This window comes from Catharus ustulatus, chromosome 5 (assembly GCF_009819885.2).
Source record: "Catharus ustulatus isolate bCatUst1 chromosome 5, bCatUst1.pri.v2, whole genome shotgun sequence".
Lineage (NCBI taxonomy): Eukaryota > Metazoa > Chordata > Aves > Passeriformes > Turdidae > Catharus > Catharus ustulatus.
Genome location: NC_046225.1, coordinates 2,130,086 through 2,155,931, shown reverse-complemented (window position 1 = coordinate 2,155,931; position 25,846 = coordinate 2,130,086). Strand labels below are relative to the sequence as shown.

Genomic DNA, 25,846 nt, shown 5'->3' with positions numbered 1-25,846 from the left:
CAGTGAGTACAATCCATGGTCATCCTTTCTGTAGCCTAAATTTCCCCCAAATTTTCTTTGTGATTACAACATACACCTGTCACCTCAGCTAGCAGACTGGAGACAGTCACACACAATAACTGCAGACAAACCTGTTGCATGTTTCCCATCCCTTTCCAGCCAGTATTTGAGGAGGGCGTGGCTCTGGTCTTGAAGTGAATTGGGATTTTCAATTCGGATCTGGTGAATTTGCTCCTCTGTGAAGTCCAGTTCTCTTGCTAGCTCTGAAAAAGAAATCCATCTCTGTAAAGAGGTCTGATACTACTACTACTCCTCGTCCTTCTCCCCTGGTCTAATTTAATTGCAACAAAAATAACCTGAGTAAACGTTTGCATCTCGTTCCATGTTACTTTCACTTGTTTCCACTACCGTTCCCTGCCTCAAGTCTATTAAATCCACAATATTTAAGTGATTGTTTAGAAGAGGTTCCTTTGTTAACCCACTTAGAACTCTCAGCATCCCAAAGACAATATGCTTCTAAAATATTTTTTATAAAACATCTTTAGATAATGAGAAAATCATCCAAAATAAACACAAAAGGAGTGTGGACCATTGCCCTCCTTTCTCTCTGGAGCAGACAACGTGCACTTTACCTGTCCAGCTGAATCCAAGATGATCTGCGATGTGGGCCAGTCTTTCCTCTGTCCTTTCCTGATCATCCTGTTGATCTAAAGGTCAAAGAGAGCTACAAGTTGCCTTTTGCAAGTTAAAAACCATTTCCACAGGAGAGAGAGGAGCCCAAGAAGGGAAAGTGTTGGTTTTTCCTAACTGTTGTGTCTAAATGTGGACAGCCTGTGTAAATCAAGCAAGGCCTGTAAATCCCTAAATTCAAAATGAAACCCAAAAAGCTTGGTTTTTCAAATAGCACAGGGCTATCTAATTTTCCTATTTGAAAACAAGGCGTTCATGTGAAAATGTAATGTAGGACTGAAGCGCCTATCATGCCTATTTTGGCCAAGCGTTTAACTCTTAAAACTTCATTCTAAAGTTCAGTTGAAGACTTTGACTAATTCAAGAGCCATAGTTTTCCATGCCTCCTTAGTAAATGCCAGAGTTGAAGAATTCATTGGCACCAGTGCTTCTGATCATGTTTTTTTCTATTGCAGGGCAAGTTTGTTCAAACAGTCCATAGAGCGCTTCAGATTATGCTCTGTATTTGAGATACTGTTAAATTTCAGTGTCTTTGACCCTTTGGACAGGGAGTGAGACAAAACATCGACAACGAAGGCAAGGAAAAATCAGATGGTCATTCGTCAGTCCTCATTCACTTCACTAATGGTGAGATTGACAGCTCCTCCCATCCCCACAGCTAATTTGAGGATGGTGGAATTTGAGTTTTGATTTTCCCTGAATGCACACAGGGATTGTGCACTTCCAAATTGGAAAATTGCTTAGGGTTCATGATATGCACGTGTCAATCTGATTTCCATCAGGGCTACTCAGTACTAGCACATGAGTAGGCATGAGGAAAACCAAGCACCAGAAAATGTGTATTAAAGTTACTGGTGACTCAGAACTACTTCAGACACAGACTGTCAAAAAAAAGGAACATAAGAAGCTTCATTCTTTAAAACTCCTGCAGATCTCTTTGTGTACCAACTCAAAAGTCTATAAATTTATCTCTCTGGCTTTCAATTGATGCCCAAGCATTTTATTATTAGTAGAAGTTGATAGCTAGTAATAGGGCCAGGGAAAGTCAAAAGCCAAAACATGCATGACCTAAGCAATCAGTTTAATGACAAAACCACACATATTTCTAGAAGTGTTTTTGCTTATTAAGGTCACACTTCCCGTAAGCGTTTACGGTTTGCAATCTTGAGATCGTTTCACAGACAAGGACACAGACACAAAACAAAAAAACCCAAACACAGCTCACAAGGGAAAAAAAAGCACAACTAACCACCAAAAGCTGAAAAGAAAACGCCACACGCATTACACCTGCGCACAAACGCACACGCACGCACACACCAAAGAAAACAAGAAACAAAAGAGTTTAATTCATGACATGCGTCGCACAGGGAATCCCAGTCGTTGGCAAATACCTTCGGCATGGTCATGGACATTTTCATCAGGGATACGTTCAATCTGAGTCTCTACAGACTCATCCCAAATGGGTCTGATGTCAAAGATGTCTTCAGGAACTGACTGCTGAGTGTCACTGGATGGCACATTTTCAATAACTGAAACTTCTAGGGCGCTACTGCTTTCATCATCTGAAACTAATTCTTGTTCTCTCTCTGACTGCGTGAGTCTTTCCACTAATTTAGAAGCTTCGTCACTAATTTCTTCAAAAAACTCTATGGAGTTTTTGTAAAGATCAAAAAAATGGTCCTTACTTTCTTTTGTGGGACTAAAAGCAACGCGGGAGCCTGTAGCGCTTCTGCTTTTAACTGGCAACCGTGAAGAAAATACCTTTGATCTTGCTGTTGTTGCCTCATCTGAGTCTAGCTCAAACTTCATCTCACTCTCCCTGGCCTCTGCCTCTGCCTCAGCATAGCTCCTAGCTTTGATGGAACGTTTGGTCTTTGGGTCCACGGGACTGCTGGCATCAGATTCCGATTTACTGCGGCCGTCTGGTTTTGCAGGGACCGCGCTCATCACGCTGAGCGCTTTGGGTGACTCCGGCTTACAGACGGACATGTCTGCGTATGAGTGTTGTGGTTCGGCTTTTTGGGAAGCGGCTTTCACGGGAATTTTTGACTTTGGTTTTGCTTGGTCATCTTTTCCTTCACACTGTGAACTGTCCAGGAAGTCGTCCAGAGAAAGGCTCTCACTTTCCAACTGTTGTGGGGATTGCAATGCAGCAGCAGCTGTTCTTACAGGGATTTTGGATTTGCTTTCACAAGAAGGCACGCTCTCCATTAGAGCAGTAGGGATTTCAATCACAGATCTCTGTTCCTCGGGGGAAGAGTCTGGGGACTCCTCACCCTGTTCAGAACTAACCAATCGAGTGACTTTGGAAAAACCTAACTCCTCTTCTACCACACACTGCTCAGGAGAGATGGGGCAAGGCACCTGACTGCTATCGACCCTGTTGGCCTCCGTTCTGGAGAGGGGCTCAGCTTCAGAGGCAGCGGTTTCTTTCTTTGGTGATTTTGAAGAAGCTGAAATACCCATTTTAATTGGAATTCTGGATTTAAGATCTGCTTTTGCACTGTCTGCACTGGCACCTTCATCCGTCATTTCTTCAGATCTATCACTAGGCTCGGGTGAGGAGGGTGAATATTTCAATGCATCTTGCTCTTGCATGTCTGACTCCTCTGACTCCGAAGGTGCAAATGGGTCTGGTAAGCCCTTTGAAGATTCTCCCTCTGCTGCTTCTTTCACTTCTTCACATGAAGAAGAGGCTTCCTGAGGCTCCTGCCCCACCTGGAAGAAGTGAAAGCTTTCATCTGGGTAGTTCCTTTTGGTCATGTCAATAGCTCCACTTCTAGTCATCTCAAACAACTTGCCCTCCTGAAAAAGAAAAGGATTTTGTTCACTGAGTGGCGTCCCTTCTTCGGTGGGTGTCCTGGCCGGTGTTGTGTCAGGAGTTGTGCCTTGGGATCGCCTGTCTACCATCAACCCAAATATCTTTTGTTCCTCTTCTTTCACGCGAGCTTCAAAAGCTTCATCGTCTTCACGTATTTCACTCCACATGTCAGAATCCACATCAGTTCTAGTGATGACAACCTGACTCGTCAATTTCTCTGTTTCATCTCTTATATCCTCAAGGGTAGATTCAGATAATTTTGTTGAATCTGAGGTCGGAGACCCTTGTGACATCGTCTGAAATCCATCCTCCGGTTTTGGCTCTATTTCCATATACACTTCCTCTGAAGAGCAACATTCGCTGCCTGTGTCTCTGCTAAGCGAAGTTTCACCAGCCTGATCTTTCCCTTCTGCAATAGAACAGGTTTCCCTAGATAGCAGACTTCTACCAGATCCTACCTCACTTTCAGAGTCAATGAAGAAATGTCCAGAAGACACATTTTCGTAAGGGCTCACTATATATGGAGCACTACCGTCAGCAGCATCTGCTGCACAGCTGTCGAGTTCCACTGTGCCAGTGGTTAGGGACGAATACTCTGGTAAAGGTTCCTCAGCACAACCAGCCCTGTGAGATGTCTCACAACCTGTATCTGCTTTTCCCAAATCCCTTGCTGAAGCAGAACAGTCAGCGGTGTCACCTTCGGCCAGTTTGCTGTCATGTGGAACAGAGTACTCAGTGGTACCGTGTCCGTGAGAAAGACCATCTGCCTCCTCTGACACAGCTCCCGTAGAAATGAGATCACTGTGAGCTAACGGGGCTGCGGGCTTGTCACCTTTTTCAGTAGCATCCCACTGCCCCATTGTTAGTGAAGACTCAGTGTGAAACTCTTTTTGAGAACCATCACCAATGGAGTGACGGGGCGTACACCCAGATCGTGTGACCAGGGCGTCGGGACTGGCCATCTCACAGTCACCTGTACCATCACAACATTTTGATTCTGCACCTTCTGCTGACGCGCAGCCGTCTGAAGGACAAGTGCCTGTGGAAGGCCTACAGCTGCGCTCAAGGATAAGCGGCTCCTCTTTGTCACCTCTGCCTTGTGCTTTAACCTCGCCTCTCCCGACAGAGCATGGCTGGGAATCAATGGGGTGGAAACCTGCTTCGTCAGGGCTAGAGCTGGAGTCAATACTAGATGGTAAAGGTGAGGGTGGCTGCACTCGGATCACAGGCTCCATTAAGAGGCCCGAGTCGGCTTCTTTCTTGAGCCGAGTCAATTCCGGCTCACTTTCAGAAGAGGAAGAACTCTTCCTAGATTCAGCAGCAGGTGTCACCACAGTGGGTATGCCTTTTTCTACTACAGCGGTTGGTTCTGATGCTTCAGCCTCACGTGAGGCTTCCGAGTTGGCAACCGCAGAAAAGTCATCTTGCTTACAACTCTTTTTATAATCTCTCTTCTGTTTTGCTTCCTGTTCCAATTCATCAAACATTTTGATTTTGGTCACCATTTTAAACATCTCTTCTTCGGGGGTGAATCTCTTCTTCGGTTCACTTTCCGAATCATCCTCAGGTTCTTCGTTGACTTCAGGGATGGTGGCTGACTTCGGTATGTCTGCCATTTTAGGTGTGATTTCATAGCTAATTTCTTCTGAACTAGGAGTTTCAGGGGAAACGGGGCTTTTCCCTGAACTCTCCATGAGGGATGTTTGCTCCAGACTGTCATCATCAGCACTTCCCTCAGGGTCACGGAGAATCCTGGAACGCACCGATGCCAGCTCTGGGCAGGCTTCTGCTTTGCTAAGAGCAGATGGAAGAGGACCCTGCCCCAAAAGACAAGCCTTCACTGTTGGTTCTACGGGGCTGCTTTCAAGGGAATCGCGGCAGGGGGATTCTTTCATAGGACTGGGCTCCAAAGAGTCAGGCGTTTTGTGTGATGAGTTATCTTCTAGCACTGGGCTTGCTTCCAGGGAGTCTTTATGACTTATAGTCAAAGAGTCATCTGCAACTGGGCTAAAGCCTTCACTATCATGGCTAGCAAGTGAAAGTTCCAATTTCTGGGGACTTCTAACTGTAAGACGGCGTTCACAGGCTACATCTTTTTCTTTCTCTAAAGCAGTGTCATGTGTTTCAGAAGACTTGGGGAAATGTGCAGTGGTTCTGGATTCTTTATCCCTGCTAATATCTTTCACAATGGAAGCTGAGCTACTGTCTTTATCAGCCTCTTCTTCAGAGGCTGGAGGTACATGCTCTTCTGATACATGGTCAGAATGAGACTCCCTAGTCTCGGTAACAGCATCTAGCTGCCTCTCAGCAATACCTTTTTCATCTTCCTCTGAGGCGAGTTCCTTCGTAGAACGTGTTTCTGCTGTTGTGTGTACTTGAGCTGCTCCTTTAGCGTCTTCAATTTGCCCATCGGTTTTCTTTGGTGAGAATGAAAGGCTTTCTGGGCTTGTTTCAGGAGTCTCTGCCAGACCCTCATGCTTGTAACTTTCCTCCGAGCTGATCTGAGGGGTTCCATCAAGTAGGCTGCCCGGAGAGTCAGCCACACCTTCGTGTTTAAGGCTCTCTGAGCTCCCATCAAGAGCAGCACTTTGCAGAGAAAGAGCAGGAAGGAATTCGTCTTTCCCGTACTCTGTGGGAAAAGCAGCACCGAAAGGACTGGTCAGTACCTGCTCCAAGTTAAGCTCTCCCTCCTCCGTCACTGAGAGGTGTCGGAACTGTTGGTATTTGTCATTATCCTCCAGTTCTTCTTTAATGACATCAGAAAAGTCTGTTGAGGTTTTCCTGTCAGGGCTAATCTGGAAGTCAGGATCTCCCTGATCCTCACAAGTCCTGCCCTTCCCAGCCGCTGTTTCTTTAGCACTTTCAGCAACTATTACCGGAGGGAGAGGTTCGGCTGGCTTTTTGCTGCTCTGCTCTTTGACTTGGTCTTTGCCACCAGCTTTCTTGGCAGTTTCGATGGTTTGCGTTTTTCCTTTCTTTGATTGTGGTTCTTTCTCTGCTTTGGACACTGTGCTTGGTTTGTCCTTCTGTTTGTCTGTCTTGAGGTTTGACACTCGCCTCGTTTCACTCTGCGAAGGAATTGTTTTCTTGCGGGGAGTTTCCTTCTCAGGGGCCTGTTGTTTCTGTTTGACAGATTTGTGCTCAAAGAGTCCAGAAATGTTCTTGGATGGGTCTTGCCCTGACTGGAAGGCTTTCATCAGTTCCTTGACGGACATGGTCTCTTCGAGTCTCTCTGTCTTAGAAGAAGGTGAGACGGGCGGCTGGGTTTTGTGTGCTACTGGCTTTTTGACTGGCGCCGGTTTCTTAGGCGCCTTTTCTGCAGGGCCTTCTTTTGCCTGAACCCTGACGGGCAGTTTTGACCGTACTTTTTGCTCATCTTCCACTCGTTTCTGAAGGGCTTTCACTTTATCTTTTATTGAGCCAATGGGAGTTTCCTCGATAACAGGGGACACGGCTTTAGGCTCTGGAGCACCTGTCACCTTTAGGCCAGGCTCCCCAGCTGGTGCCTCATCTGCAGTGAGCTTAGGCAGCTTCAGCTTCTCTCCGCTGCTGTGCACCTTGCCTTCCTTCAGCTTTGGCTTTTCTCTTAATTTTGCCCTAATGGGCTTTTTAACTTCTGAGGCTGCCTTCTGTTGCTCCTGCGAGCTTGGTTTCCCAGTTTTTGGAGATTCTTTTCCTTTTTTTTCAGAATCCTTGCTTACTACTACAGTTTTGACTTTCTCTTCTACTACCTCCTCTTGTAAGGCCTGTGGCTGTCCCTCATGAAGAGAAATGGATGTTTTTAAATCCCCTGCAAGGGAAGCCACTCTTCCTGTCATGTCCAGCTCCCCCTTTTTTGTTGTCCCTTTGTCTGCTTTGACTTCTACATGGCTCGGCTCTGTGACTTCTGATGGAGCATTTCTCCGGGCCTCTTCAATCTCTTCATCACTGACAATGATCCATTCTTCTTCTAAGGGCTCTTGCCTGGAAAGGGACTTCTGCAAAACATGTTCTTCTCTGGTGTAGGATCCGCCTCTCAGAATTTCATTTACTTTTTCTAAGTCCTCTTTCACTCTTTCAACTATTTCAAAAGGTTCTCCTGGCTCTTCTTCAGCAGACTTTTCAAGATCTTTCACTTTAATGGAGCCTGATTTATCGGAAGGGTCATTTGTCAAGATGGCAGTCATTTTGATCAGATCTTGTTTCATCTCAGAAACTTCAGACAACAGGTCTGGACTGGCTAGTACAGGGACTTCATTAACCAGATGGCTTTTCAGGACAGATGTTTCTGTAGATTCTGTCTCGTCATCTTTGATGCGAATGAAAAACATTGAAAGTAAAATGGAAATCAAAAATAGAGATTGGAAAATGTAATCAGGACTGAAAATGACAGTCTTTGGTTGCAGTGGTAGGAAGGTCAACAAAATGGGCCGGGAATGGTGGATCCACAAGATCTGAGGGTACAAGAGCAAAGCAAAGCTAACGGGGAGGGTGGGGAAAAAAAAACAACTGAAAAGGAAAATGGCAGGAAATAACTTGCTTCACTTTACCGCTAGAGCACAACCACACATACAGTATCAAAGCTGGAACAAACCAAATCAGGACACCACTAAAAAAGAACCCAAAACAACAACAACAAAATTCCAAATCAAAACCAGAAGAAACACAGTGAAGTTACACAAAGAGAGGCATCTCAAGATTGTTCAGATGTAACAGATCAATGTTCAAATAAAAAGAAAAACAAGAAAAAAGGGGGAAAGCATTAGAACTGATTGAAAGCCGATTTCCTCTAAGAGAAAGCCAGTGTTAGCAAACTGTCAGAATAACATTGGGTTAACAGTTTTGTTTTTCTTAATGACCAAAATAAAAAAAAGTAATTCTGCAGTAATCTAATATACGATCAAATATGTAGAGATCTGAATCAGCTGCAAACCGGCATTTCATCTAAGGGGATTTCACACCTACACAATGAAACAAACAGGCTTTTGTTTTAAGAGGCATGGTCCTTTTCCTTGGAACATCCTCATTGACAACTAATGAACTGACTGAGGAAAGAGAAGACAGAGAAGAAAAGGAGAGATAATAAGAAAAACTGTGAATCAACTTAGAAGTGATTTCAGAGTTTTAAAAAATGTAATGTATGGCAACCCAAAGTTCACAGACAGTCACGCTAGACACATACGTACAATTCATGTAAGGCAAGTTATTTCCATGCAAAGCAAAGGTGTTGCAAATGCTGCTGGGTATGTAGCTTTGGTTAAAAACAAGAGTTCTAAAAACTAAATGAATTAAAAATACATGAAAATACTGTAAAACATACTGTGGTGAAATATTTGTCTAATCTGGCAATCAATATACAGGAAGGGGGCTGCAGATAATTTCCATTATGCCATAAATGCCTGTTGGTAATATTTCATTTCAGCAAGGAATAGCAGAAAATGGATATTGAACAGAACAAAACACTGGAGAACTGAAGCAAGTTACGAACAGAACACAGTGCTTAGGAACCATGGATGGACATTTTCCCTTTAAAGGCAGCACGTTACATGGAACTGCACATTCCGGCACCCCAGTGAAAGTCAAAGAACTAATGCAAATAAGGAGACCTTGAGCAACACATAATTAGCTGTCTCTACTGGTAAAGAAGATCCATTTTGCTACACTGTTCTCCTGGGTGTAACTAATGCTAAATATTTGTCCTCTACATTAATTAGAGCCACAGAGCTGTAGGGTATTGTGGTGCTGAAAATGTGGTCTTTGGGCCCTGCCGCTTTACAATAAACTATCTGGTGCATGCTGAAATACCAGCCAGTGGTTTTGTAAATTTGCAATATGTACTTTCATAAATATCAAATGTATGACTCTTTCACTGACCAACAACCGAGTTAATCAGCCTGAAGCAAAGCAACTCCAATGGGAAATAAATTGCAAGTGCTATCCAGACAGCGTGTGGCCGGAGCAGGAACACTCATGGGTGTTCTCTGGGGTACTCAGCAGTGAGGAAGCGGCAGGAGGACAATGCGAGACATTACACTTGAACTGCAGACAAGGCAAGATTCCGCACTCTAAACTGGAAACAAGACAGATGTCATTCTTTCCCTGAACAGATCCAAGAAATGGCTGCATCTGGAAGCAGCTCTGGCTGGAGACACTTCCGTGTGTGCAGAGGTTTGTTGGATTTGCCTCTCCCATAAAGGAGACGTTTGCAAAGCCCTCGCCCACAGTCTCTCATGGTCATGGCCTGATTGTGCATGTACAGAGGGGTGCTTGTGCTGTGCCAAGCTGTCAGGTCAGATTTCCAGCCATATTTCACCACAGTAAAGGGTGGGGCAAGGGAGGGAGGGTTAAACAGCCCGATTCCTTTGGACAGTATCACTTTTTGGCATGGTTGTATTCCATGAGATTAATGAAATAGACTGGAGTCCTTATTTGGTTTTCATTAAAAGTGATACTGTCATCTGTCTCAAATATGAGGCGAAAATGTGTGTCAACAAATGGAGAAAACAAAAGCAATGGAGGGATGAGCATTCATACAAGCAAAATAGCAATAGCAGGTTCACTAGGGATGCCAAAGGAAAGTAAAGGCTTAGATGAACGGTTTTTAACTGTATTACTTGTTAAGTTACATGTTAAAGTCTATTGAATTGGATAGCTGCTGAGATGTTAAATTGTTTTTATTAAGTTTCTAAAGTATTGATGTTATTAGCAATAGCAGTTAAAACTTAGCTCTCTTTCATGCTTATCTTTACTCTTAACCATCTCTCATACAAATTGTAACATTCCCACTGTAACATTCTCCAGAAATAAAAAAAAATCTTACTTTTTTCTGAAGTCATATCAACCTGGAAGAGGAAAAAGCGGGAGATTTAAAAGTTCAAATATAATTGCTATACAGGAGCCATGAGTGAAGTGCTAGTTGTATGAAGACACATGGACTTAGGTGGAACCAAAAATGCATTTAAAATAACAGTAAAAGCATGGCCTAATTTATTTAGTCTCTCATACCAGAAAAATGCTTACTTCACTATAGTTATGATCAACAGTAGATGCAAAATGTTGTAGTGTATTTTCTTTAAATGCTCTTAGCAAGCGTGGAGGACCTAAACTTTTGCATTGCCAGGTGTTTGGTTGCATTGCTCTTAATTTATTTCTTTCTGTCTAAAGCAAAATAGTCCACTTTGGTTATGTGCAGGCATATAGTCAATCTGGAAGGTAACCAGGAGGTTTCATGCATTGTGTTCCCTTGGATGCGGTCACTCTGAGAGCACGGATTTCATTTTTGCCTCTGCACTGCGATGATGAAATGCAGGTGCACCACAATAGTAGAACTGTCTGAGGCATGACCTGGGGCTGGATGCCACTAATAGCTATTGATACCTTTAAATGGAAGCTGTGATGGCACTCACGAGCCTCCTTTTTGATTTTTCAGAGTTATTTGGGTACAGATCAAAAAGGCCATACAATTTTACTGTTATTCAAAAGAAAGCACAGTCCTTGTCAAAACAGAATTAAACAAAACATAGACCATGAAAATTCAAGAAGCCAATTTTTGAGGTTGTTTTGTAATTTCAGTTTATTTCAGTTGTGTTGGCATTTGTCCACACCAGCACATGTTGTTTAAATCTGGCTATGGAAAAATATGCAAAGTTAGAAGTAGCATTAAAGCTTTAATTTCCTATACAAACTTGTGGTAGGGGTAGGACAACTGTGACGAATGCAAATCAGCTGTGCAGTACTACTGGTACAAGATACTGTGTATGGTAAAGCCCCCGAGGTTTCAGTGAATGTTGAAAAGGTTTAAAAAGTTCAAACTATTCTTTATAAATTCACTATGCTGTCTCAGCCAAGATATTAGGAAATCCTTGCATTTCCATGAGCTGATGCCGAACAGAAGGGAATCCCTGGCTGTACGTGCATGTTCATACATGTCTAGCAATCTTTTAGGATCACATAATTACATCTCACAGCCAGCAGTGTGTGTGACAGATCCATAACAGTTTGTATTCCTCTGATGCACACAGTGCCCTACATGGTAACCCTGCATCCCTAGGGTGTTCTAGCTTCCTTCGCTTTCAGTTCTTCCAGATCAGTCCAGATTTATGTCAGCAGACTAATTAATATTATTAACATAAAAATTAACAAAGTCAACAAAAAATAGTTCAAAATGCTTATAGCCATCAATGAGCTTTTGTGGTTTTGTGCTTTAGTTTCCTATACAAAAATAGAAGTCTTATTTACCATAGGAGTGGTAAATATTTTTGCAATGATAATTGGAAACTACAAGCCATGCCACAGACCTGCTGAATCTATTGTGCTGTGCACGGAAAAGATGTCCATCTTCTTTGGGGAGCTGGCTATTCTCACAGTGTTTCCAACAGCTGAAGCTTATCAAAATGTCAGGATGCTTTTCTGATGTTACTCATTTGTGTAAGGGTCAGAATTTAAGCAACATCTATAAGCGTGAGACCAGGGCTGGGAGCTGATACAATTTAGTTTATGATAAAGATGAAAATTCTAAACTTTTACTTGTTGCTTCTGGATTAACACTGGATATCAGTCATTCAGCTCAGTAATCTGTTATATCCAGTCTACTGGATTTATAAATGGAGAAGACTGGTCATTCTAACAGAGAACAAGTTCAACTCTATTCTCAAAGTGGGTCTGTACGAGGCCCTCTTCGCTGTGTCTGTAGCACTGAGTTAAGGGTCAGTTCCTGGGTGGTGTCTGTTAGCTGTCTTTGAGCAATGTGTGTAGGCAAGAGCATGCTGATTTAGCAACTTTACCTCTTCTGGTTCTGGATCTGAATCTGATTCCTTTTGGTCCCAAAGCGCCATGCAAAAAGAGAAGGGGGAAACAGAGCAGGCAAGAGGCAATTTTTTTTAGAAGAGAGTAGGAAAGTAACTTCCGACAACATTTAACAGAAAAGAAGAAAATGTAGCACCATTCTGCAGTTGATTTCTTATGCCAAAAGGCAGCAAAACTAAGCTGAAAATTGATACACAAAAGGCTAGAGAATCGAGCAAAAACACAAACAGAAAAGCTAGATGCCTAGTGATCTTTATTTGTAACTATATATAAGGATGTATTTGTAACTATATATAACTATATATTTGTAACTATATATTTGTAACTGTATATAACTTCAAATATATACGTGTTTTTTCACCCAAAAATTAGCATATGTAAACACTTAAAATATTCACCATTTAAAGTCACAATATGTTGAGATGCTCTGTTTCAGAATTGTACTAAAATGCTATAATAAAGATTTACTATATTCTAAAAACGCTGAGAAGGAATTTATCACCATTTTGGGCAAATACATCCCTAAAAGGCATGCAGCTTCTAACCTGACCAGGAGAGAAAAAAACCTTGTGTTTTCAGAGAACAAACACAAACCGACACTTTCTAAGGAAACAAGTGTTTAATATCTGAGGGCACTCCCACTCATCTCTTCTGAGTCCTCAGGAAATGTTTGATGATGTCTTCAAACACTGGCATTAGGAGTACCAAACCCAAGACACCGAAAGCCCTTCAATGGAATTTTTTCCTCCTTCCACCCCCTGCCCACCAAGTTTTAACCCTGTTTTCCCCTCCTCCTCATTTCTTGTTTGTATGATAATGCTGATGCCCACAGTTGGGTATAATTTCACAGTACCTTTGTGTAAATGGGTAAAGTGATGTTTAAATTACATATGGCTTGATGAACGAGGCCCCTGGTAGATTTTGGCTCCTTCATGAATGATAATCGTCCACAGGGCTCTTGAGTGCTATCTCGGACCTGGCACAGTAAAGATACACACATTTAACCTGCTGCTCTGCTGTGTGAGCTACTTGTGTCTCTCAAAACTATTCAGCAAGAGGGACCAGATGGGGAGAAAAAGTCCATGTAGGCAGAAATAATGTGTTTTCACTTTTCTCCCCCTGCTGTTTGTGAGCGTACATACAGATGTATTTGTGTATTCCACATACGTTGGATGTTGTTGGTGGAAAATTCAGTGGGGAAATCTGCAAAGCCAAAGGAAGGCAGTGGGACAGATAAAGTTGTAAATTAAAGCAAGTTTACAAAATATTGCTGGTAAGGAGGGACAAAGTTTAAAATTTGTCTAGCAGCACACAGTAAATATAACACAATGATGGAGGAGGTTGATTTTGTCCACTGACTGGAAGTTTCCATTCATAAATCATTTCTCTAAGACTGTTATTTATATAACAGGAACAGTTTCCTCCTTTGTAGACGGAATGTCCGGGTAGAAGGGAAAGTTTGTGGAAGAGGTTTCCAGTGCTCTCTAGTCTCCCTCTCAGAAGAGGTGGTGATGGTGGTTTGGTGACAGCAGCCCTTCTGACAGTGGGTTAACACATAACTTAATGTGAGAGGGTTTTTACTTTGGATTTTATTTTACAAATATTCCTAGTCATAAGAAAAAGTATTTTTAATGCAATAATACAGGGATAAAATTAGTTTACAGTTGGGAATTTATCTAAATTAAGTAGTTTGGTTTTCCTTTGTTGACAAAAAGTACAGTGAAGTGATAACTTGAAATATCCAAAAAGGAGTCATCAACATTACCTTAACAAATAGAGGAAGTCTATTCTCTTTGAAGGCAAAGAAACTGAATATATGGTGTTGACCACTCTTTGTGAGAGGCACCAAATTGCCAAAGCAGTCAACGTAGATGGGTTTTCCTTCTAATACCTGTTGGAAAGGAAAAAAAGCAAACCATCTATTAACCCTTGTGAGGTGATTAGGACTGCTTCTTAAGGATAATTCTACAACAGTTCAAATCAATTTCTGGAATTAAAATTTGTTGGCATTTACAAGATTTGTTATGTACAGTGGATTGTGTGGAAAATGTGTGGAAACCTTCCAGAAAGAGAAGAGATTGTTAATTTAGTAACAATAGCGCAGTACTTTAAATTACAACTTAGTGTCATAAATCTGGGCAAACTTTCACATCTAGATTTTAATTGGGATTTTTTATCTACTCCAATTTTAGCATCCTTTGCTAACCTGGCCTCATCACCACAGTCCAATAAATATTTTCTTCAGCCATCAGAATTCAGAGTGTGTGCATACCGAGTCCATTTATTTCTGCTGGATCTGTAGAGTCACAAGAGCTTTTGAAAGGCAAACCTCAGGTGAATATCCCTCTGAAATCTCTCTCTAACAGCACCGCTTGTATCTTCAGATTGCTGCTCTTATGACCCCTCCATATGTTTGAATATCAGATCAGCAGTTTGGGAGATGTTCCATTCAAAGTGCCAATCCACTCATGGCTCATCCTTACTTTCCAAAAATTCAGCCTTATCATTCAGTGTGATCAGCCCATATTCTGTCTTGCTGCTCTGCACAAGAGATGCCTGTCAGAGCTTCAGGAACTGCAAGGACGATTCTTTTAAAGGTGGGATTCTCGCGGAAAAGAGACTGAACTAAGCAGAATGTGCCATGTAGGTTAAAGCACTTTCAATTTGTCATCCCTTCTGAGAGAGCTGACAGAGCCAGAAAAACTGCATTTAGCAGGCAGTTTGTTGAATTCCTCATAGGAAAGCTTTTGCCTGCTCAGCAACAGATTACACATAATTTTATTTTTGTAAAGCAGAATATTAATCAAACCTGCTACTTTAACTTTTTGGTATGTGAATGTGCTGACAAACTGTGACCCCTGTCAGCTGCCTTTCTGGTTAGTGATGTGCATTTATGGGGTTACTGGAAGCCAGGATGTAGCCATCGTTTTTGGCTCTGACCCTCTCCCTTTAGCCCTGTGGACTGAGTTTGTCAGCTGCCCTCTGGGAACAGGGTTTCCTCACTACTTTTTCCTTACACCTGACAAAAGGCCAAGTTTCCATCTTGTCATGGTTGTTGATACTGCATCGTGACAGTACTTTGTTCACAGATTATTTTTCAGTCCTTGTGGAAGATAGAAGACAGAAAACTCTACTTTAAAAGCAGATGCTAGAAAATGGAGAAAACTGAAAATCTTGTACAGTACCTCTACATCCCTGCTTCTGGCAACTTCAGCAAAGTTTTCTTGTTGTTCTAGAGTTTTATCCACCTTGTCATCCGTCATGCAGAAACATCTTAACCGTGCTTCAATGGGATCATGGGATTTGGCAAACACCACAAATTTGGCCATGTAGGGGACACAGATAATTTCTCTGTACACTTGGGAAGCAAAGGTAACAGATTCTTGCGTCTGACGACAGTCTATCAACCAAAATCTGTAAAAGAAAATGAAGGGCTGTGCCATCAGCAGAGAAGGATTTAAGAAAGGAAATTCTGTGTTTCCCCATCCTGGCAGCATTAGCTGGTGACCACAGCAATGGGAGAGAACAAGTCAGAATGGTGCAGAAAAAGAATTGCTGCTCTTGGTTTTTGTCTCCCACCCAACTCGAAGGAAATAGCAGTCAACTCCTTACATACAACAGCAAAACCTGAGGTCTTTAGGTGAACATAAATGACTTTGTCCACTGTGCAAAGCTGCACGCAAAATCAGAAACTATTCTTACGTGAATTTAGTCAGCAAGCAAGGAGTGACACATCCTGCTGTCTTTCCCAGCTACCACTTGAGTTTCTCTGTGGAGCTGATGCCTTTTCAATAAAATCCACTGTGTGGGTGGAAAGCTCAAGTTTCCCAGCCGGCAGATGAAGGCCAGATTCAGGAGAGGTCAGAGGCAGCCCAAAAGCTACTCTGATCTATAGGGATGTTTTTCCTCTCATGGATTACATGGCATTATAAGCCCAAAGCGCATCTTTTGAGTGTGACTGCTCTGCACTCACTCATCTGCAGCTGAATAACAGCAAATTCCGTGCTGTGCTCATCTTTAGAACACTTAACAAATGCACTGCTCAAAACCCCAGGCTGCTGACATTTGCAAGAGGGAAAGCATGTGTGCTACAGAAAGGCTCTGCACACTGATCCTTTCCTTTTCCTGCGTGGGAGAATTATGCTGTGCTGGACTCCAACTGGAGAGGCCACATCCTCTGAGAAACCACCAGATGCCTCAGTGATTTGCTGTCAAACACCAGGGGCTAAAAAGCCCCAACAGATATTAAGTCTTTTAAAAGCTGCAGCTCGGGAAATGGAAAACAAACACTGTGCTTCCAAGTCTACAGTGTAATTCACATGGCAAATATATCTCTTTCCCAAGCTCATTTTGGATCAGATTAGTTTTATGAATGGTAAAATTGTTATCCATCATTAATGCTCAACTAGACATTAAAAAATTACTGTGAATAGCAAGGAGTCAGAAATTAGATGGAAAATCTCTTTTTAACTGTACCAGCATTTCAAATCATGTTTGGGGCAAAGCAGATAGTTGCATATTCATTCAGATTAAAAAGAAGAGGCAGAACCCATTAAAATCTCTACATGGGACCCTGCCTGTATCACAGAACATTAACAATAGTAATCAATTTTCACATCATCATCAGGATTAAGAAAGATCCACCACAAATATGGATTGTGGGACCATAAAGTATCACCCTGATTCTGGTTGTCACCTGTAGTCCCCTTCTGCTGGGGACTTGACAGCTTTAGGGATTTGGACCTCTCAAACTCTCAATCTTGTTTCCACATGTGGTTTTCAAACTAGCTTTTAATTCCTGCCTTTGCACAGACCTCTGTGGTAGCAGCACTGAACTGAATGCACTGTAAGATCCCCCTCTCGTGGCCATGTGCTGTTAAAGAAGAATCTTCAGCTACACCAAACACAAACGTGCATCAGCAAAGCAGCCAGTTTAACAAGAACAGCCCTTTCTGAACTGAGAAAGGACTAAAAAATTTGACTTCATACCACCTAATGTTAAACTGCAGGTTGGACTGCAAGAGCTGGTCTCATTTTAACACTGAATACACTATGTCAATAAAAAACACACCTAATTAACAGCAATAACTGCCCCAGACACTGAATGTTTGTACTGAATTTCATGAGCAAGTTACCCATGACTTTTTAAACTGTTTGCTGGAGCACAGATGCTCGATGGAATACTTTCCAGGATTGCAGCTCCTGTTACAGAGGAGATTTTTGAGCATTTCTGTGATACGCATCATGGACACAAACTAAAATACATACATACACTCATATATATCATTCTTTTTTTTAAATGAAAATCTGTTTTCAGTAAGAGAGCGGTTAAAGCTCATCACAAAACCAGATGTATGGAAGAGACAATTCTAGACCCCAGTTTGGCACACCTACAGGCCCTTTGTGCTTGACTTCTCAGTTTTGGATATTCTGGAAGTAGTATCTCTTACAAGCTGTATAGTGAAGTACCCAAATAAGTGATTTCTGTTTCCATGGAAATTTGCATAATAATCAATATCTGTTCATTCTACTCTCCAAACTAAAATAGTTTAACAGAAATACTTGTGGAACAAAGGCATTTATGTGAGAGCATTCCTGTAAAAATCTTGTTTGGTTGTGTGTACCTGGCAGACACGTTTGTTGTGAAGGAAACACATTCATTAACAAATGTCAGTGGTGTTGTCCCAGTGATGTCTTCCCATTGGGCAGGGGTGGTTCCTCCTGAAATGATAGAGGTTTAAAAATAAAATCAAAACCAAGCAAGTCTGGAACCGTTTTGCTTCTAAGAAATTCTTGACAGTTTTTAATTGCCTTGAAACCAGCAACAATCACAGATTATGATGCTTCCTCCTTGAGTCCACATTATTCCACTAATGCTAGTAGGACTGGATGGGCTCACCCTAAATAAACCAAGTGCCCAAATGATTTTTAAGTGATGAGCCCTGCAGTACAGAATTTAATTAATTAATTAATTATGTTAAATGCTTGCAGCTCATTTCTGTCTCTTAAGGGAGACTGAAGCAGATGTTAATCACTTAGGCACCATGGCAAGTCAAGTATTTAACTCCAGTATTTTCCTCCTAAGCATCCTGCAACATTAAGTCTGTACTACACTTACTCTGCCAGGTAGAGGTATGTTGGTTCTCAAGAAACAAACCATAAGGAAAATGCAGAAAAACTACCAAACCCAAAGTCTGTGATTACATCACACATCTCTTGTTCTTTCTAGTATAAAGGAATTGTTTGCAAAGTAGCTTATTTTCACAGCTTCTGGCCCCAGTCAGGTTCCCATTCAGGTTCCCCTGGGTGTAATCAGTTCAGCATTTCCAGGCCTCAGGACTGACAGTTACAGGATGCACACAGAGAACTCCAGGACTGGCATCCTACCTGTTATGCTGCATAGTAACCTCAGAGTGGGCGTGTCTCCTCCATAACCGTTCATGAGCCCATCGCTGGAGGCCTTGGGCACGGGGATCGTCATCGTGATGGGCTTGTGGAATTTCCTCCTCCTGGGCTCCAGTGTGACTATGGGGCTGAAGGTAGCCTTGTTGCCCAAAATCTTCTTTGTAAGTTCAGTGTGCATAGGTTGAGCCTTTCCAAAGCAACAGGAAGTAACAGAGCAGTTACTTGAAAATAGTTTAGTGATGTCTAAAGAACTGGGTCTGTATATTTCCCACAAACCCCTTAACTTTTTAAATGGCACAATCTCCCATGAAAATCCGCAGACAGAAGAACTGACTGCCAGTGAGCAGGAAAGACCTCACTTTGTTAACTTTCCCATGTCTGCATCTTCTTCCTATCCCCTTTCTTGCTGCTCATCAGATTTTTTACAGCATTAATTTAAATTCACTTAACCAGTAGCAAATGATAACCTGGTCACTTTTTTCCCTGCGAACAAACTGTTCTATGCTGTTTTATGGTGCTATTCAGCTAATCCCAGGAGATTTCAACAAGCACATTCTCCTGGACAAGGCAAATCATAGATGCAAGGGGCAGGAGGACAAGATGCAGACAGAGGAAAGACTTCCCTCTCTGTGGTGAGTGAATTATTACATTGGTTCATTCACATTGAAAATCTGTACATTTAATAATAGTAGCATGTTTAATTATTGCAGCACTCTGTACTTCTCTGATGCCTTTCATAACAAGTCTTTAGGAAATTATATGACATACACTAATATCAACACCATCACCAAAATTTCCTCACAAACTTATACAGACAATTAATAGACAAGACTCTGAACTAACTGGAAAACTCAAAGCTCTACCACTTACTTTACTTTTGCATGGATTTTTTTCTTTTATTACTATTACTAGAAGTGCTGTAGACAACTCTAAACACGACAAGCTGAGTGTGCTGGTTCTCCATTCAGAAAAAGTGATGTCACCATGACTCTGTGAATGCTTCACTGTACCTGGAGGCCAACACGAATTCTCTTGGTGAGTGCACCTTCTGGGAAGACTGCCTGCACCTGTGGGACCACGGTGCTGCTCAGCACCCCTCCCTCGGGCCCGATCAGGTTGCTGTCCTGTTTGATCCGGGACACCACTGCGAAGTACTGAGGGAAATCCCGGGTGATGATGCGGCAGATGCGCTTCTTCTCAAGCTCCTCTGGAGTGTCAAGTACTGAGGGCCGAAGAGGGGATGGTCAGAAGAGCAGAGTTTCATAGAAACAGTACAGCCACCTTCAAAATGCACTCAAGCTTTTCACAGCTCTGCACGACTTACACAAAGTATTTTGTCTAGAAATGAGGGGAAGGAAACACACCCCTGGGTTCAGCTAAACCAGAGCAAACAAGAAAGGACACACAGACAGATTGAGCCATGAACTGAAGGCAGCAAACAGAACATACTGACAACACCTCCAAGATCAGCAGCCAAACAAGCAAAGGGATTGGTTCCAGTCCCTTTTACCTCAGCTGTTTACAACGCCCTGAACTAGCACCAACAAAACAAAACTTCAAAACAGTATCAAAATATGAGTTCAGCTTTAATGCTGTGAGTTGTCTTGTTTACTTTGGAATTTGTGAGGGTTTCTGGAAAAAAATAAAAATTAATAACAACTTCTGCAGCTCCTAGACAGCCCGAGGCCATTCTGTTCTCTCAGAAAGCAGGAGTACAAGTGAGTGGCATTTCCTCCCACACATGGAGCTGCTCCGAGAGGATCAGCATGGTAATTGCCTTGTTTTGGAAGGATGTTTGCTATGGAAGGTTTTTTGTTTAACACTACGAGAAGGAACAGGAGAAAACACAAGTCTGGAGTGTATTGTCAGCTTCAAAAAGGGAGACATAGTGTTCCACTGCTTCAGTAGCCCTTGCAAAGGAAGTGAGCGCCATGGTAAAAGGTAAAGGGTACAGGAGGAACAGGGGAACAGGACAGGAAACCGAATGCCTCTGGATACCTTCATCCATCCCATTCAGGATTTCGTTCAGCTCATCCTCAGTGTATTCACAGAAATGCTCCTTCCAGCTGTCCCCGTTCTCACTGCGCAGGATCACCAGCTCTCTCTCCTTCCCACGCAGGGCAGCAAAATGGGGAATCTCCACAATCACGGGCCTGGCACAGCAACACAGCGCATTAAACGCACATGGGAGAGAGGAAGAAACAGGATTAACAGCAACTCTATTCAGTCTGCTACAAAGTGACCTGGAGTTCTACCTATTTGGCTGGAATACTTTGGCATAATCCTAAACTAGTAGGCCACTAACACAGACTAGATTGTTACAGGGACCCAGTAAGTGCTGAAGGACAGACGAAAAAGTGCATTCACCTCTTTCCACAGTGTGAATGAGATTTGGTAAGACAATAGTGCTTATCTGGAAATTTGGTGATTGTTTTTGCAAATCCATCAAAAACTCATGCTCATTTTAGTTGTCACTACTGTCTGGGTTAACCTGTGCAACTTCATTTCAAAGAGAATCTACTGTAATGTACAGGAATAGCGGGACAAATTCTGATCTCACTTATACTAGTGCAAATCAGAATAATTTCATTGCAATCTGGAGATAATTGTGTCCTGTGCCAATTTCACTTTGTAATTCTACATATTCCAATGAATTTATTCCTGATTTACACCCTGGGAGAGACACAGGAAGTCTGAGGAGATTGTCTGGGTTACTATTGCAGTATAAGAGATAAGAATTTGCCTTGTTGCCTTGCAAGCCAACATCTGCGCCCATATATATAGATACACACACACATATACAACACATATGTGTACATATATCTGTATTGAGATATACATATACATACATACTCTTAGAAATAAGAGAGAAGATATAAAGATATTTGTAGGTACGTTTCTCTATTTAGAGGACTCACACAGGTTACCAGGTATGTAGTAAATGCCATGTGCTCTATCACACTGGTGGTAGCCAACATATAACTTATTGATTGGTCAGTCCTTGATACAAAAGAAACAGTTTAAAATTTACAGTAGATTCTTTTTTTTTTTTTTTTTTTGTGGTCCCAATCCAGGTTGCTTTGCTACAGACATCAAGCACAGAACTAGAAAGATTTCATGCCAAAACAAAAATGAAGGCCACAGTACTTGAAGAAAAAGATACAAACATACCACCAAAACAAAACCACAAACCACAAAGGTTGAAAAATGGTCCACTAAGGGTAAAGTGTACAAAATTTCAAATGATAGAAAGGGACAATATCATGGGCATAATGACATAAAAAAATCATATTGCAGAAGGAGGAGAAGAATGGGGAGGTCAGCATCCATCAATTTGTTTCAAGTCTCTCCTACCCAAGGAATTTGGTCCCAGGAGGCCCCAGCTGAAGGATTCGGCTGACCAAGCTTTCTCCCTCATTAAGTGGGGGAGGAGCCGTAGGCAGATGAAGTTTACTGAGTACATCCAAAGCAGCAGTGAAAGAAAGAACATAAATAAACTTTATGTATTTTTTGTGCCAGAACGCCAGTGCCACTGTCTGGTCCACAGAGTGGAATTAGGCTGTACACTGAATAAGGTTCCGTCCTAGCCATGACAATTTGGTGACACAAATCAGAAAATTCGTTTTGTTAATTTAGGATCTTTTCTTTCTTATGGGGGTTTTGGCCCATCGTGTACTTGATGGGAGCAGGATCTGGACCTTAGAATGCACCCCTGCAAACAGTACAGCAATTTTCTGATCTCACTGCCAGCACAACACCTTGGAAAATGCTTCCAGGAAGGGCACAAAGATCGGAGAATGAAAAAACTACGCTATATGTTTGTCTTGCACGGGAGACACTCTCATCAGATAGCAAAACCATTAAAAAAGAATGGGAGACATACTTAAAATCTGTTTGTGGGTGACAAAGATAATGGGAAGACTGAATGCGACAGCACAGTATTTCTTCTGCTCTTTAGATTTCTTTCTCCTTCATTTTAGAAATGACCAAGATGTGAAAAGAATAAGTGGTAGCACTAACAAAGATGGTGGCTCTGATGACTGCCTGTCATAACAGGATTTTAAAGCAACTGAGTTGTTTCCAAACGGATTTAACCTAGTAGTGCTTACAGACACTTTTTTTCACAGTTTCTGAATGAAGTTATTTACTACATTAGAAGGGGTTCCTTCAATCATCCACAGCTGGATGTCACAGCTGATAGGGAGAATAGTTGGTAAAAAAAAATTTTGAAAGTGCAGATAACTGCTGATTTCAGTAGAAAATCGTTAAAATAAGTTCAGCAGCAGACACAAATCTGATCTTTCTATGGACTTTGCAGCATAGGAAGAAAGAAATGGCCAAAAAAACCCCAGAGGCGTCCTGCTGTTTAATTTAGCAATTTCAACCCCAGAAAAATCAACAGCACCGAGCTTCCCTGATAGTCCACACCACTGATACCACAACACAAGACTCCAAAACAAGCTCCTGTACCTTGTGTTGTGTAGGTAGCACGCTTCACATTTGGGGGTTAGATCAGCGTAGTATTACTAATGTTTTAAATGTAGCATGAACTGCTTTTCTGGCTGCTAAAGATTTTCCCCGCTGTAACCACAACACCGAGTAACAATTATATCCAAGGAGGCACATTAGCCATAGCACTGATGTTGGAAATAGCCATGTTGAACAAAAAGGTGTAAAAGCTTTGTGAATCATCCCCTGACAGCTGCTCTGTTTGCTACCACACGCTACAGAGAACCTTCTCAGTCCCAGTTTGGCAAAGGAACCATTTCAGTGCAACGCAAACACAAAAAGAGGCTGAAGGTTTCCCTTCGGGCCACGCGGCCCCCCTTACCCAAGGAACTGAGCCCCAGAGGGTCCCACTTCGATGAGGCGGCTGGCCAGCCCTTCTCCCTCCACCATGGGCGGCATGGTGGCCAGCCTGTGGCGCTTCACCAGGCGGCACGTCACGCGCGTCGGCGCCGTGCACTTGCGCGGGGGGATGATGATGCGCAGCCCGTTGTGCCGGCAGCCCCGCATGGCGCCGCCGCGAGCATCCACCATGAAACTCACCAGGAAGCTGCAAAATCAGGGCAGAGAGTGAGATCCAGAGCACAGCACCAACTCCCTCGTTATGCTCCACATACGTACGAACGACGTACGTAAAGAGAGCTCTAGCTCAAGAGGTACAATGAGAAAAAGCCTTTCTCCCATGTGAAGCACCAAATCATGCTGAGTTCATGATCAATTAAATTGGTAACTGCTACCCAATAGTTCTTTACAGAAAGTCTAGTGTCACAGGGCTGCTGTTGGTAAAATACCAGCAGACACTGATAAATGTGAACACGTGCACCCATTGCAAAGTGCAATTATCACTACTGTGTACCTGCAAGCAGCTGTATTTAAAGCTGGCAATCTTTAGATACTTCATGAGTAAATACATCCTATTAAAAAATATTTATTATTCAAAAATATAAAACAAATTCTGATTGGATGGCTTAGGGTTTTTAGGGTTGGTTTTTTTTTTTGCATTCTCAATATAATATTCTAGTTATTTGATAAACTATAATTTCTTAGAAAAATGAGTTTGGATATTAAAAAAAATGAAATTTCATTCTGGAATGCATGAATACAATCCATACTCCATCAGTGGGGCTACCATCTATTTATATTAAAAAAACCCCAACATGTCGTTATGGTTTGAAGGCAAATCTGGTTTGGTCAGATGAGAAGAGCTAGAGTAACTATATAAAAAGTTTACTTAAGGATTTTGGGTTTTCTGTGTTGCCTTGTAAGGCAATACAATGTCCCACTGGAAAACTTAGAGATGCAGAAAGTCATCTGCAGGGACCTATCTACTTCTAGCACAAGGTAAATTATTGATTCCTGTTTCTTTATAGGGGAAGAAAATTTAATTTTCTTTGGAATTTCTCTAGTGCTGAATTTTTTGTAGTTCCACATACACCAACAGGTAGATTTTGACATTCTTGGAAAAGGTGTAGAACTACTTCCAATTTTTTTTTACTGTTTGTTTACAGGATCATGCCTGATGTGGGACGGTAATGTCAGGTTGCTGGAAGTGAAAATAACAGTAGATGAGACAGAACGGTGTCAGGCCTACTTCTAGCCACTAACATAGAACCAGCACAATGGGGAGTCGCAGAAATGCTACTGAAGTACCTGCAATAGAGAAAAGCCCTTATAACAGGAGTAACAAATACAGGGATTTTTCCACTGCCCCCTTGACCGTTCTGTGCAACAAACATTGCATCCATTCATTGTCCACACAGCTACAAGAATTCCACATGCTGTAAAAACACAACACTCGACACACCGTGCAGGTCAGAGATGGACGATGGGAAGGAGCCACAAGCGCCAGTCGGAAGCACACCATGCACCACGGATGCCAGTCTGTCTCACACATGCAGGCTCCTAGTCTACTGCCATTCAGATACCTCTAGGCTTTGCTTAGGGTAAAACTCTGGGTAGTACAACCATTAGCTCATTCCTTAGAGGTTGGTGTTTCTGTGGTTTTAACAAGGGGGAAAAAAAGAAAATGAAAACATTTTACAGTTTTGATAGTCTGGGGATTTGTTGAGAAAAATGGGAGCTTCCTTCACAAAATACATTCTTTGTACATATTAGAGTACAGATGGAAAAAGAACTTAAGAGACACTGAATGCTCAATATTTGCACTAATGCTCTTGGTTTGTGCTGCAATTGTCCCTGAAGTACATGAAGTAGTGTTATCAAAATTGTTCCGTGTGATGTTTCAGAGAACGTGTCCAAGTCTCCAGTGCAATGGGTGTGTTTGAGGCAGTCAATGACACTGCTGGAAGAAGAGTTTCTCATTTTAAAGCTACTGCTAAGAGCAATGCAAACATTCCCCCCAACTCCCAGAAGCTAATGAAAGCTCTGACTGAATTAAAGGAGCATTCACATTTCTCACTGTGCAAGTTGTCATGAACACAATATTTAAAATTCAGTTATTTTCATTACTGACATAATACTCAAGACTGTACGCTTTAACACCAGGATCCCCTTTCTTTGCTGTCCATCGCTAAAATATTAGTGCTGGGTCACCTGCTGTCTCAAGTTCTCCTTAGCTTATGTCCCTATTTGCCTCAGCAATGCCAAACCCAGACACACCAAAGGTGAGGATCCAAAGCA

At 42.2% G+C, this 25,846-nt stretch overlaps 1 protein-coding gene across 49 annotated transcripts in view; it reads right to left on the bottom strand.

Annotated features, from left to right (window-relative positions):
- ANK2 (ankyrin 2) overlaps window positions 1-25,846 on the bottom strand; it is a 271,811-nt gene that overhangs the window by 16,189 nt on the left and 229,776 nt on the right. For 14 of the 49 annotated variants that reach the window (XM_033059530.1, XM_033059529.1, XM_033059540.1 and 11 more), the window contains 12 exons: window positions 23,532-23,756; window positions 20,699-20,853; window positions 19,711-19,922; window positions 18,683-18,887; window positions 17,920-18,016; window positions 15,481-15,709; window positions 14,061-14,186; window positions 13,149-13,271; window positions 12,274-12,303; window positions 10,311-10,332; window positions 633-707; window positions 132-263 (listed from right to left, as the gene is read on the bottom strand). In XM_033059530.1, coding sequence (XP_032915421.1) covers window positions 132-263; window positions 633-707; window positions 10,311-10,332; window positions 12,274-12,303; window positions 13,149-13,271; window positions 14,061-14,186; window positions 15,481-15,709; window positions 17,920-18,016; window positions 18,683-18,887; window positions 19,711-19,922; window positions 20,699-20,853; window positions 23,532-23,756 — 1,631 coding nt within the window. Of the gene's footprint in view, window positions 1-131; window positions 264-632; window positions 708-2,081; window positions 7,800-10,310; window positions 10,333-12,273; window positions 12,304-13,148; window positions 13,272-14,060; window positions 14,187-15,480; window positions 15,710-17,919; window positions 18,017-18,682; window positions 18,888-19,710; window positions 19,923-20,698; window positions 20,854-22,054; window positions 22,154-23,531; window positions 23,757-25,846 lie in introns of all 49 variants that reach the window. The other 35 variants (XM_033059506.1, XM_033059510.1, XM_033059511.1 and 32 more) reach the window with 5 other exon arrangements.